The 15,132-nt window shown below is 42.7% G+C and overlaps 1 protein-coding gene across 1 annotated transcript in view; it reads left to right on the forward strand.

The window, feature by feature from the left end:
* The window catches only part of OBSCN (obscurin, cytoskeletal calmodulin and titin-interacting RhoGEF), a 318,398-nt gene that overhangs the window by 195,434 nt on the left and 107,832 nt on the right, over positions 1-15,132 (forward strand). Inside the window, 8 exon segments of the mRNA XM_074282618.1 lie at positions 749-1,021; positions 1,939-2,211; positions 4,664-4,951; positions 6,270-6,536; positions 9,258-10,535; positions 11,178-11,456; positions 13,814-13,892; positions 15,004-15,128. Coding sequence (XP_074138719.1) covers positions 749-1,021; positions 1,939-2,211; positions 4,664-4,951; positions 6,270-6,536; positions 9,258-10,535; positions 11,178-11,456; positions 13,814-13,892; positions 15,004-15,128 — 2,862 coding nt within the window.

A 15,132-nucleotide genomic window follows, 5' to 3' on the forward strand; every position in this document is an offset into this window, starting at 1 on the left:
TAGATCACATAGTGATTGTTCCAAAACTAGGACTTGTTAACTCCAGGTCTAGTGTCGTTTCTACCATGTATTTTACACTTACCTACATTTTCTTGTATTCTTCAGAGGGACTGGGCAAAAGGCAATCATTCAGTGTGCTCACTTTTACCAAAGTTAGGAGAAAGGTTACACATAGCCATCATTATGTAATTACTGGTGCCTTCTGTTTTAGAGCTCTGGAGTGTATATCAGCTAACTTAGAACCTTAAAATATGGAAGTCCTAATCTGGAATAGTGAAAAGAATCTTGGAGAACTTTGCTGGCTTTATGATATTAGGCAAGTGACAATCTCTCAACAACAAATCCAATCCAGTAAATATTCATTAAGTAGTTAATTCATTCAAGTGAAAGGTTTTGATGCTACAAAACCAAAAAGCAAACATTCTTTGCTCCCAAAGAGTCTATCTTCTAAATTCAGTTTCCTTAGTCAATAGATTAACAAGCATTTATTAAGTGTTGTAATTAAGCCGTAGGAGGGAGTCCCTAACCTCGAGAAGCTTATATTCTTTCAGGAGAAACATGTCATTCATAAAATGGCAATAATGCCTTCATACCCTACCTCACAGAATTATTGTTAAGAAGGAGATCTATAAATCTCAAATCACTATTGAAGTGAGAGTTATCATTATTGTTCAGTTGGGACATGTGACACCTCCAATGAGCCAGGAAGGAACTCAGCATTTGGCCAATTGTGTCTCCTTCATCTCAGCCAAGAACACCATTGTCCGAGGCTTGGAAAATGTGGAGGCAGTGGAAGGAGGAGAAGCCCTGTTTGAATGCCATTTGGCCAAGCCAGAGGTTGCCAATCACAGCTGGTTGATGGATGATGTGCCAGTGAGAACCTCAGAAAACATTGAGATGGTCTACTTTGAGAATGGCCGGAGGCACCTGCTGCTGCTAAAGAACCTGACTCCCCAGGACAGCTGTCGAGTGACCTTCCTAGTCAATGATACGGTCACATCTGCTTTTCTGACTGTCAAAGGTACTGAAGATCACAGGGGGTTGGAGGTGTATTTCAGCTGTGATGTTTTGTGAGAGGAAGTGGAGAAGATGTGGGTGATGATTGGGCCTTTAGATTGGCTTAGAAATAGAGAAGCTTTTCACTAAGAGGCAGGGGCTGTAGAATGAATAATATTTTAAAATATGGCATGGCAGAGATACAGCCAATCCTGGCGAGGGGGTGGGATACAGGGAAAGGAAACCATTTCAAATAAGCAGGATCGACCTTAAAGTACTATCCTAGTTCCACTTCTCAGATTGGATCAGGAGTCCTAATACTATAGAAAAGATTTTCTCTACATCATGATATTTATGATCTTGGCTCCTTGGGGGAGTTGTGATTGGCTGATGGAAAAGATAGTTTGGGTGGTTCATGCACCAAATCAGTGTTACCAGCCCTCTCAGTGGCAGGTAATTCAAATACAAATTCTCAATACGGACGAACCAGCTAGATATACAGACACACCCAGTACAAACATATTTATATACCTAATACCAACAATCTGTGCAGACATACCCAATCCAAAAAATTCACGTCAATTAACTTCACAGACACAGACAGATTCTACTAAAATACAAACATACACAATCTGGCCTCAGAGACATTCCCCTCCCAGCAAACATACCCCAGCTGGCCATATAGACTTACCCAATCGCAATATGGGCACAATTTCTTGAAGCTTCATTGAATTGGGCTAGATTCTTTTCCAAGCCTAGGACTGCCTTCTAGGAGTCTCTCTTCTAGGAGAAATACCCTCAGGGCCCAAAAAGTATACATATACAGACCTCTCCTGCTCAGCTACCTCACCTGAACTCTAAAGTTTTATGTGAAGCCTTAGGGTTGTGTGTCAACCAGTTCTGCTCATGCCAGCATCATCTAAAAGCATATTTTCACCCTAGGCTGGCGGCTGGAATTCCTGGAGTCTTTGCTTGATGTGGAGGTCAAGGTTGGCAGCAAAGCCACCTTTGGCTGCGTGCTCAGTGAGACAGTCCCTGTCAATGAGGTGACCTGGTACATCAATGGCACCGAAATTCAGCCAGATAAGGACTGGGCGATCCAAGTTGATGGCTGCCGCCATATTTTGCTCCTCAGGAATGCCCAGCCACACCATGCTGGGGAAGTGACCTTTGCGGCAAGAGATGCTGTTTCCTCAGCCAAGCTGTCTGTGATCAGTAAGTGGGAAAAGGAAGAATTTAGGTAAAATGAAACCATGGTGAACAAAACAAGACCATAGAAGTGGAAGGGACCTCAAAAATCACCTAATCCAACCTGAATCTGAGCAATAGTCTATATGGCTTTCCTAACCAATAAGCATACTCCCTTGGCTTAGAGACTTGGAGCTGATGGAAGACTCTATAATTATCCAGGCAGCACATTTAATTTATAGTCATAGAGGCTTAGAGCTAGAATGGACCTCAGAGGACATTGAGTTTAGGGCCCACCTGGATTATCATCCCTTTCTATACCATCTTAGAAATCTGCTATAATACAAGTGGTCATTCAGCCTCTCTGCTTGGAGACCTCCAGGAATAGGATATTTACTCCTTGCTGAGGGACTAAGCCCAAGCTATGAGCTAACTGAAAGCATGAAAACACTAGAGAGTACTGATCTTTTATCATAATGAAGAATACAAGAAAGTTTTCCTAGTGAGGATTTAACAGGCCATTGGGAACATTGGACTAAATTAATTTCCAAGTCCTTTTCAAGCAAGGAATTCACGGTTTATAATAACAGACTAAGTAATCTGAAAATTCATGTATTTAAGGGAATGAAAATCCACACCTTATGGACAGCAGGTATTTTTATTTATAATAATGACACAGTACACAGACTGTTGGCTATTGAAACATATTTTTAGTAAGAATACAAAACCAGTTTTATCAACTTTATTCATACCCAACTACACAATTATGGGTCTAGTACTACTTGCAGATCAATTCCTATCAAGCTACATAATCAAAAAATATTAAAACTGGGAGGCTTCATAGAACATAGAATGTAAGAATTGAAAGAAGCATTATTTGTCTGAAATTTTAGAACCAGAAGAGACATTAGAACATAGCAAATGGACTTTGAGTTGCTACTTTAGTGATCCTCTCAACTAAAAGTTCTTAACTTTTTTTGTTGTTGTTATGAACCGCTGATGAAGCTTATGCACTTCTTCTCAGAATCATGTTTTCAAATGCATAAAATTAAATACATAGGGTTACAAAAGTAATCAGCTACTACATTGAAATATAGTTATCAAAATATTTATAAAACAGTTCATGGATCCCAAGTTAAGAATCCTAAAACTAGGCCAACTCCCTTATTTTATAGGTAAGGACACTGAGTCTGAGAAAGGAAGTGATTTATTCAATGTCAATCCACTAGTAAGTGATAGAGATGTATTAATGAGAATTCCAGTATTTAAGTGTTCTTGAGAATGATGGGGCTTATTATCTCAAGGTATATCAGATTTCTAAGTCCAAGTTTCCAGATATGAATAGCAGTCTTCAGCTTTGATTTCAATCAGTCAGTCAGCAAGCATTAATTAGCATCTTAGAAATCCATTATAATACAAGTAGTCATTCAGTCTTTCTGCTTAGAGTGCCTCAAATGACATGATATTTATAAATTGCTTAACATAGTTACTGGCACATAGTAGTTGCTTAATAAATTCGTAATCTTCCCTCCCTTCCTCCCTCCTTTCCTTTCTTCCTCCTTTCCTTCCTCCCTACTTCCTTCTCACCTTCCTTTCTTCCGGCTTTCCTCTCACTTGAGTACTGTCTCAAATGTAAAATGGGAATAATAATAGCACTTACTTCACAGGATTGTTCTGAGAATCAGATAAGATAATCTTTGTAAAGTGTGTACTACATAATACACACCATATAAATGCTTATTCCCTTCCTTTTTCTTTCAGTTTCCCTCCCCTTACAGCCTCCCCACATGTCTAAACCCTTCTCACAGAGCCCCTATCAATGCCACATTGTAGTGGAAAACCTGTAGAAATGGTACCTCAGTCAGATTTCTGAGCTATCAAGTTTTCTGTAACTAAAATTTCTTTCCAATCACCAGAAAAATAGCTTGATAGTGAAGTAAAAATGATAGTTCACATTTATATGGTCTTTGTGACTTAAGAAACCCTGGGTACATATTGTCACCACTCTGTGAATTAGCTCTGATTATTATCATCATCATACAGATGGAAGACAAAATGAATTAGTTGTCCCAAATCAAATCACTAAGTGGCAGAGCAGATACCTGAACCTGATTCCAGAGCCATGGCCTTTCTGTGGGGCCTGCTGTAGGGCAACCAGGCGGTGCGCAGGATAGAGTGCCAGGTCTGGAGTCAGGAAGACTCACCTTCCTGCATTCAAATCTGACCCCAGACACTTACAGGATGTCTAACCCTGGGCAAGTTGCCTCAATTTTCTCATCTGTAAAAATGAATTAGAGAAGGAAATGGCAAAGCACTCCAGTGTCTTTGCCAAGAAAATCCCCAAAAGACTCAGGACAAGACTGAAAATGAGCAAAGGGAACACTTGATAGAAGATTCTGCTTTGAACCTCCCTCAGATTCCCTAGGCACCCCCGCCTTGCAGATGGCCTACTTTACATGCTCTTCTCTGTCACCTCTAGGTCTCCCTGACCCTCCTGAAGATGCTGAGGTTGTAAAACAGAGTGGTCGCTCAGTGACTTTGTCATGGGCGGCTCCAGGGAGTGATGGTGGTGCTGGCTTGCTTGGGTACAGGGTGGAAATGAAGACAGCAACAGGTGAATGGCAGCTTTGCCACAAAGACTTGGTCCCAGGCACCGAGTGTGTAGTGAGCGACCTGATCCCTGGGGAGCCCTACCGCTTCCGAATTGCAGCTGTAGGTCAGGTGGGCGCAGGAGAGCCCGTGCACCTGCCTCAGACAGTGAAGCTTGGTGAGTGACTTTCATCTCATCTGTCTTTTGTCCTCCTTCTTCTCCCTTTCTTCTCTCTGTCTTTCTATTTGCCTTCTTTCCTCTTCCTCCAATTGTATTGTTCTTGTTTAGTTGTTTTTTAGTTATATCCAACTCTTGGTGACCTCCCTTTGGGGATTTTATTGGCAAAGATACCAGAGTAGTTTTTCCTTTTCCAGTTTATTTTATAGATATGAGGAAATTGAGTCAAAAAGGGTTAAGTGACTTGCCTAGGAATCACATTGCTAAAAAGTGTTTCAGGTCAGATTTGAACTCAGAAAGATGAATCTTCCTGACTCTGGGTCCAGTATGCTATTAAATCCCAACTCCACCCCAGTTTAAATCCCACATACTCTTGATGTAAACTCAGTTATCTCATCCATAAAATGGAAATTACAATAATCCCTTTCTTGACTGAGTGATAGTTCCTCACTAGGTTTGGAGTTTAGAAGGCTCCTAGGTCTGCCACCATCTGCTTTTGACTTTAGGTAGGTCATTCTCTTCTCTGAGCTTTATTTTACTCCTTTATAAAATTAGAGAGTTAGGCTAGACCAAAGTTTCTTGTTTTGATCCCCTATAAGGTCTCATAACTGAATGTGGTGATTATGATAATCTATAATCAGCAAATTTTTGATTTGTATAGTTACATAGGTATTTACCTATTTACCCAGCGTCGTGCAAAAATTTCTCAGGCGAAAAGAGATGGCAAGTCAAAAAAGTTTTAGAAGCCCTGAGCTAAACAATCTCTAAAGGCTTTTCCGGGTCTAAATTCTATGTTCTCATAACCTTACACAGCCTTTACCCTCAGGTCAGTCTTGAGAAAACATACATGTACCTGGGGTATATTCAGTTGAGGGATGACAGAGGAAAACTCAAATGCCAGACACAGCCATGCTAGGGGAGGAGATAGCCTGCCCCAAAGATTATGTAGCCCTCCTCCAGCAACCTTGGTAGGATAGGAGATAAGAAATGGGCACCTGATGGGAATAATCTGGCGCGTGATCTTACCATCCAGTGATATGAGCCAGTGAAGGATAGAAATGATGTTTGCCATAGGGAGGGAAGTATTGCCCAATCCATGTGTGCCCCGAACACTTAATAGGCCATTCTTCTTGATATTTATTCTTCACCATATTTCAGGGATCTAGGTAGAAACCCATACTATATTAATTCTTTCATAGACGGGAAAGCCAATGTCTGTTTAGCACTATTTGAGAGTCTGCGATCCTTCCCACATGACCTAAGCTCCTAGGATCATTATTCATAGTATCAACACCATTGATTATATGTCTCCTTGCAGAGCCTTTAGAAGCAGTCGCCTCAGCCTCCATAAGCAAGTTGGTGGTGGTCGGAGAGGAAGCTCGCCTGGAATGTGAGGTAGCAGGTGAGATCCAGGAAGTAACCTGGAGGAAAGGCAATGAACTGATCCAGCCTGGGGGCCGCTATGAGCTCATCTCCAAAGGCAAGAAGCAAACGCTAGTGATCCATGGCTTCCGACCTGATGACCAAGGCTCCTACACTTGTAGTTCCACCAGTAGCAAAGCCCCTGCCACAGCATCTTTTGAAGGTGTGTCTGGGAGTGGAGGATGGGGAGGGAGAAGGCAAACAAAAGCAGGCTGAACATTATAGAAGCATTCAGGAAATTTATCCAGTCATTCATTTGCTATTTCAGGCATTTGGTAATCTACTCATTCATTCATTTGAAGGCACTTACATTCTTTCATGTATTTATTCATTCATTTGTCAATTCATTGTTATGAATTCTTTCATTCACTCTTGTACTCAACACATATTCACTGGGCAGCTGTTAAATAGCATCCAACTCCCAGAGTCATTAGGAACATCTAGTGAGATGATATTCATAAAGTATTTAGCACAGTTCCTGGCATATGGAAAGTGCCGATAAATTCCTGTTTCCTTCATTCTTCATCATTATGGAATCTTTCATTGGGATCATGGCCCAGTAGAGTAGAGAAGACATGAACAAAAATTACAATGGTGCAAGGAATGTGAAAATATATTGACAGACAATATGGGAAGAGGAGGACCAGAAAAAGATTGATGAACAGATGGCAGCTGAGCTGGACAGCAGTCCATGTGGGCTTGATTGCCATAACTTGGGGGAAGAACATTTGAAGACATAACTTTTAGTCCTACTTCTTCCACTTATTATGTTACTTTGTGAACAAGTCATTTCTCTGTGACTCAGTTTTATTCATCTATAACATGATATTAATTTCTGCCCAACATAATCCACATTAATCTTCACTGTTTGTTTGTGAGACAGCTGTGAGTCTATGATTAGTGATCCTATTTTACAGATGGAGGAGCTGAATATCCGAAGTCCAAGTAACTATCTAATGTGTTGGCAAGAGAATTGGAACTAAAAACCAGTTCTCTTGCCCCTCAGCTCAGGGATCTTCCCATCCTATCAAATTATCTCTGTGTCTTTTGTCCTCCACCAGTATCCCCTGAGTCCAGTTTCTGTGTTTCTTGTGGTTAATCTGCTTCTCCCAAGGATTGTGACTCGAGTCAGAGGGATTTTTTAATTCATGAGTTCTTATAGCCAAAGAATTCCTCAACAAGTGAACAATCGAATTCATGGGGATGTGTCAGTTTGTTCTTAGCTAAGTTTTTCCTGGAATAGCAGAATCAGTCTATCACCAGAATGACATTTGGTGCCTTGTCCAATAAGGTAGGTCTTTTGGAAAATTATGCCCTTTTGGGATTGCTTTCAAGAAGCTAGGGTCACCTCCACACCACACTGAGGGTTTATGCCAATTTACCATATATACCAATATACCATTTATACTAATAATTATACCATTGAGATATAATCCATCAATCAAAAAGCATTTATTGGGGCAGCTAGTTGGTATAGTGGGTAGAGCACTAGCTCTGAGCCCACATAAAAACTCAGGTCTTCCTGACTCCAGACCAGCCTTCTATCTACTGTGTGCTCTACCTGCCCCACTGGTGGATTCTTAAGAGTGCTACATTGTGAAGGTCCATAGCTTTGCCCTCCTTTCAGTGGTAATTCAAGAACTTCTCCTTCAGGAAGCTTTAATTTCTGACATTCTCACTGCCAGACGTATCTTCCTTCTGCATAAATCTAGTCACTTCCTTGCTCTGATCAAGACCCTTCAGTGGCTCCTGATGGCTTTCTAGCTAAGGCTCACACTCCTTAGCCTCATCTTCAAGCCCCTTCCCAATCTGGTACCACTCTACTCATCCAACCTTATTCAATTCAATTTAATAAAAACTTATTAATCAGTTATTAGATGGAGGTAAGGTGCTGTGCAAGTCACAAGATATATAAAAGTGGAATAATGGCTGTCCCTGCCTTTGAACAGTTTGTAATCTATTAGGAGAAATATATGAGAACGTTTAATACAATGTTAATGGGTTAGGGTCAAAGAAGTGAGTGAGATAAAGGTTCCCAGAAAATTTGAGGAGAGACATTTATGCAATACTCTCCACCCCAATTAGACGGGAATGCAGGATACCTCACACGGCTGCACCTTCCCTGACTTCGTTCACTCAGTTCCCTATAGCTGGAATCCCCTCCTCTTCTTCTTGAACATGAAGGCCTTTCAAGTGAAGCTCAAATGTTACTTCCTCCAAGAAGTCTGTACTAATGTACCTTTCCGCATCCTCCCACTCACTGGCTATGACTTTTGCCATCCTAGAACTTCAAATAGCAACTTCAAATGACTTCTTTGGTGCAATTAGCATGCACCTTTATGAAAAAAGTTTTCTGTTTACATAACATATAACATTAGGCTGAGCTAGGGGGGTTATAGGTCATGCTACATCTAAAATGAGCTTCTCCCATCCCCAGCAGAGGGCTTTGTATAGTAGACATTTGATAAGTGCTTATTGACCTTAAATTGAATGTCTTATCCCCACTTTTCAACTGTAAACTACTTGAGATCAGGATCCTGTCAGGTCTAAATTATACAAATGATCCCTTCTACATTCCAGCTTTCTCCATCACAGTTTTGATATATTGCAGGGCTGTCCTTTCTATATATTCATTTTGACAAACTTTTGCTGAGGGTGTAAGATCTATTGAGACTATGCTGGGTGTTATGAGAGACCCCAAAAGAAAAATAGAACATGATCTCCAAGTAACAAGGCATATTCTCCCATTGGTCCCACAATTTGGGTAGTTTCCCAAGAGGAGGAACTGGGCTGAATTGTAGGCCTGGGACCTCATGCGCTAGGACGCTTTCACTGAGGTCTTTCTGTTGAGTGACTCCTCTCTCCCTGGGCTTGTTCTCCCCAGTGGCTGTGTCGCAGAGCCCAGAGGCAGAAGCCCTGACCGATGGCCTTGCCCAGCCCAGCTTGCCCCCGGAGGCAGCCCAGGAAGGTGACCTGCACCTGCTGTGGGAAGCTCTTGCCAAAAAGCGCCGCATGAGCCGGGAGCCCACTCTGGACTCCATCAGCGAGCTGCCTGAAGAGGATGAGCGGCTGCAGAGGCTGCGGAGAGAAGTGGAGGAAGCCGTCCAGGACTTCTCCGAGGGCTACTCCACTCCCGATGAGCTGGCCCGCACTGGCGAGGCCGACCTCTCACACACCAGTTCTGACGATGAGTCCCGGGCTGGCACGCCGTCCCTCGTCAGCTACCTCAAGAAGGCAGGAAAGCCTGGGGACAAGGCCGCTGCAAGCAAGCTGGGGAAACTGTGGCAGCAGGCAGAGGCTGAGCCCGCGGCCGCCCCGAGGCTGCCCGGCGACCTGACTGCCGAGATCCTAGAGGATCCCTCCATGGACAAGGCCGCCGTAAAGATACAGGCCGCCTTCAAGGGCTACAAGGTGAGAAAGGAGATGAAGCAGCAAGAGGGGCCCAGCTTCCGGGACACTTTCAGGGACGCCGTGGTGGAGGCAGGAGGCTCCCTGCACCTAGAGTGTGTGGCCGTCAGCAAGACGGACATGAAAACCTGCTGGCTCAAAGATGGAGTGGAGCTGACAGATGGCCGGCACTACCACATAGATAGCTATGGGGATGGCACCTGCTCCCTCCTGGTCACTGGCCTGGAGGCCCAGGACGCTGGCCGCTACACCTGCCAGGTGACCAACAAGTTTGGCCGCGTCTCCCACAGCGCCCAGGTGAGCGTGACGGGGCCCGCTGTGACCAGCGGAGCCGAGAGCGAGGCGGAGAGCTCGTCGGGCAGTGAGGTGGATGACGCTTTCCGCCAGGCCGCCCGGAGACTCCACCGCCTGTTCCGGACCAAGGCCACCTCGGAAGTGTCCGACGAGGAGCTGTTCCTCAGTGCAGAGGAGGGCAGCGTGGAGCTGGAAGAGCCCAGCGACCGGCAAACCTACCGGGAGGATGACCGCTACATCTACATTCGGTTTGAGACTGCCGCTGAGGCCCGCCAGGCGACCACCCGCTTCCAAGAGATGTTTGCCGCCCTGGGCATCCTGGTGGAAATCAACATCCTGGAGCAGGGACCCCGCAAGGTGGAGATGCGCATCATGAAGGTGGCACAAGCCCCAGCGGGCCAGCTTGCCTACCCTGCGGCCCCCAAGGAGCACTCCTCGACGCTGCTGACCTCGGACACAGGTAGGTAGCTGGAGAAGGTCCTGCCTCAGTGGCCGGGGCCTCCTCTCTAACTAAAGCTGACCCGAGAACTGGGCCAGATCAATGGAGGCTCTTCTCCCCAGTGTTTCCCAGATCCTGCCCAGACAAGAATCATTCTTCCATCAGCATTGGTCCAGAAGTATGGGATGGCTACCGTGCTCCCCTGGAATTCTGGACCCATCAAGGCCCTGAAACAATCCCTCCTTGAATTCAGAACTTTGCAACCCCAATCAACCCCTCAGAACCACTAAGAGGCAAGATACAGTGTGCTCTCCCCTGATTCTCTGTCCTTTCTATCCCAGTACCTCACTCACTTAGTGCTTGCTTTTCCCCATTCTGATGCACTTAATGTAATGGTGTTGTATAGTTATACTCTATTATAGCACATAATAGAGTATAATTATACATAGTATATAATAAAATATATTTTATATACATAGTATATAAATAACTAGAACATGGACTCCAAGAAGGCAGAGACTTTGTCTATCTAGCATATAGCAGATACTTAATAAATGTTAGTTGCATCAAGCTATAAAATCCAGGTGCCCTTGTTGGAGTGAGGGAGAGCTTGTGGGAATCACACCCTTACCCTTAATCTATCCCCTTCTTCCTCTGGCTCAGCTCCTATTTTCCTGACGGAGTTACAGAACCAGGAGGTGCAGGATGGCTACCCCGTCAGCTTTGACTGCGTGGTGGCCGGCCAACCCGTGCCCAGTGTGCGCTGGTTCAAAGACGGCAAGGTGCTAGAAGAGGATGACCACTATATGATCAACGAGGACCAGCAAGGTGGCCACCAGCTGATCATCACGGCTGTGGTGCCTGCCGACATGGGTGTCTACCGCTGTCTGGCTGAGAACAGCATGGGAGTCTCTTCTACCAAGGCGGAACTCCGCGTGGACTGTGAGTCATGGATTGGGGGTGGGGTGGAGGGTGAGGAGGGTAGCCAAAAAAGGGAGCGTGGAGTGCTATCTGGACACAGGAAATTAGAGGTGGAAGAAGAGAATAGAGCAGGTTGCAAGGAACAGCTCCGGGACGAAGTTAGACTACTAAGAAGGCAGCTTGTTCTCTCCGTTGTTCATTAAATGAAGGTTTCATATGATTTAGACCTGCCAGCAACCTCGGAGATCTTCAAGTCCAATTCCCACTGTTGAACAGGTGAAGCAAGTGACCTTTCTCAAGGTCACTTAGGTAATAATTAAACAAATCATTATTCAAATGCAATCTTTTAATTTTCTAAACCCAGTGCTCTCAGCCACTGTAATTATAATAGTTAATACAACTCAGCAAGTATTTAATAAATGCTTACTTTGTGCAAGTCCCTGTGCTAGAAAATACAACATTAATAGTTCCTAATTTCAAGGAGCTAATTTTCTCCTGAAGGGATATAACATATAAATATGTCATGTCAGTATGTAAATGTACAAAATGTAAATATGTAAAATATATAAATACTACAGTCTATATAGTATAAATATATGTAGATACATAGCTCATGTATGTATAGTAGCACACATATAGTAGCATATATATATTATATTATATTATATTATATTATATTATATTATATTATATTATATTATATTATATTATATTATATTATATTATATTATATTATATTATATTTATTATATTTATTACACATTCCACATAGGCTGGACTATCCCTGGAAGATAAGATAGAAGGTCACCTGAAACAACTGGAATGGAAAGTTATGAAAGGGAATAATAGGAAATGAGACAAGAGAGGCAGAGGGGAGCCACGTTGTGAGAGGCTTTGGAGTTTTTCTTTTAGAGAAAATAGGGACCCATTACAATTCCTTGAATGGAGGAGTGACATGATGAGAACTACATTTTTGAAATATTAATTTGGCAGCAGCCTGAAGGCTAGATTGAAGAATGGGGAGATTGGAAGCAAGGAAACTATTTAGGAGACTATTACCCAGGCAAAAGGTGTTGAGGGTCTGAATTAGGTAGAGAGTTTTGAGAAGGGGCTCTATACTACTGCTTTGCCTGACATTCAAAGCTTTTTATCTGTCTACCTTACCATTACAAGCTTATTTCACAACTTTCCTACATGTATTCTCTACTTTAGTCTAAATGGACTTTTTACAACTTCCCAAGCAAATCCTATGTCCTCCTACCTCTCTGCCAATACTATGCTGTGCCCTATGCCTTTTGAATTTCTAGCCATTCTTTAAGGTCCAACTAGAATTCTTTCTCTTCCAGAAAGTCTTACTTGATCTCTCAGTTGGCAATTCAATTACCAACTTCCCCCTCAGACCTCATACATCATGTACAACTTACATCATATAAAACTCTAATGCCAAGTTTCTTAAATTGTGAGTTGCAACCCTATATGGGGTCTCATAATTAAATGTGGAGATCACAAAATTCTGGTTTATTATCAGTAAATGTTTGAATTCCTTATCTATTTATATACCTAGATAGTCAGGGTTGCATAAAAATTTCTTGGGCAACAAGGGGTCATGAATGGAAAAAATTAGAAGCCCTGCTCTAATTCACTTATCAAATAATATTTAATTAAGTTCAAGAAATATTTATTCAGCTTTATTTTTAGCTTGTATTGTTATATTGAACTGGCTCCTAGGAGACATACAATGTTTATACAAGTTTTTACATTCAATAAGGTGTCTACTAGGGGATATCTGTCAGGCGATTCTTCACATGTAGAGATGACTATGATACGTAATACCACATGATTAGTGGATTGGATGCAAAATACTGTGTGAAATTGAAGGAGAGAACCGTTATTTCTGACTATTCAGGGAAGTCTTCCTGGAGGAGGCACTAGAGAAGGACTTTCAAGGCTGAATGGTAATTCAATAGGTGAATAAAAAGGGGGAGGAAGACTTTCTAGTCCAGGAATAGGAAGCTGAAGTGGAAATGTAAAGGGGATGAAAATTAGACTAGTTTGTCATGTAGAAAATATGAAGGGCGTAGTATGAGACATGACAAATAGCTTTTCAAAGGGCTAACAGCCTATGTGCTCAGGTCTTATAACAGGTGAGAGGGAGAAAGATGGGAACCAATGCAGCTGTTTTGTACTATTTTCAGTTCTGTGAACCAAACAACCTCAGGACAGAATTGGGAAATACCAGCTTTTGGCAACCTTGCATACAAGGCTAAGTCCCCAAAAGCAAAAACCTAAAAGGACAGGCAAATATCTAGATAGACAAAATGGCACCAATTCAAGTGTCGGGCTCTTACTCAGGGGTTTCTTTCCTTTCTTCCCTTCAGTGACAAGCACTGACTATGACACAGCAGCCGATGCTACAGAGACTTCTTCCTATTTCAGTGCTCAGGGCTACCTGTCCAGGTAATAAGCCCCTTACTTTTTATCCAAGGTGTATGGGGCTGTTGGGACAATGGAACAAACACCCCAAAAGCAGGAAAACTAGATAACTGGGGTTTTGAGTGTTCTTATGGTATATTACAATGAGGATAATAAAAAGGAAGAAGCAGAAGGGAAAGAAAAGGGGAAAGGAGGAGAGTAGGAGGATATTCCACCATTTTAGTTTCAGAGATTGATGACTTGTCATAAGAAGACCTTAAAACAGAGAACACAAAGAAAGAGGAGGGTTATTTTGGATTTGTTCTCAATTATCCATTAATTATATCTGTGATTAGGATCCTAGAGATTTATAACAATACAGTAGAAGAAACTAAAAAAATGTTCAGGAAGAATAGAGTCTAATCTAGAATATTATCCTCTAGCTCTATTTTTCTGCTCTAAATATGACTGTGGGAGTGCCATTTACTTCAATTATTTGTTCATTCTTATTTTGATGCCTTTATGATCCTCGTTATGCGGGACCTTCCTCCACTGCCCAAGAAATCACTGTCCATCACCACCTCGTCATGTCACACATTTCTTATTCACTTCCTCCCATTAGGCCACTATGGGCAGGGGAAGGAGACTTTATAATGGGCTGGAGGTCTCCTGTGTATTCTTTTAATTCATTCTAGATACCAGTGCAACATTCAGGGCCACAGAAAACTAGTGTATTTCCTAGTGGCTAATGAGCTGGTGATGGGTTTATTTCTAATTTAGGGTCCTTAGGTAGAAGTCAGTCATTAACCAGAATTGTATTCATAGTTTTTCCATCTTGGTAAAACCTGTTGGCCTGCCCAGTGTTTGGGAAACCAATGTTACCTTCATGCCTCAATGACCCATCAGAGGAAGATTTGATTAATTCATTTAACAAATATATGTCTCAGGGTCAGTTAAGAACTTATCCCTGACTATGTGGTTAAAATTCCACAAGTTTTTTTTTTATTCTACGCTTATCACCCCTTCTCCAGTCATATCCACCCTAGCCACCCCAACTTGAAACCAGTTTTCTATTTTCTTTCCTCCCGGGTTGGGATGGGAGGGGACACTTCTCTGGATTGCCTTCCGTAACCCTTGCTAACAAATCATCCATCAGCCGAGAACAAGAAGGTGCAGAGTCAACTGCAGAAGAAGGGCAGCTGCCCCAAATTCTAGAGGAGCTCCAGGACATCAAAGTAGCCCCTGGTGCCCGACTAGCTAAATTCCACCTCAAGGTGAAAGGTAA

The sequence above is a fragment of the Sminthopsis crassicaudata genome, chromosome 1 (genome assembly GCF_048593235.1).
Source record: "Sminthopsis crassicaudata isolate SCR6 chromosome 1, ASM4859323v1, whole genome shotgun sequence".
NCBI classification, from domain to species: Eukaryota; Metazoa; Chordata; class Mammalia; order Dasyuromorphia; family Dasyuridae; genus Sminthopsis; species Sminthopsis crassicaudata.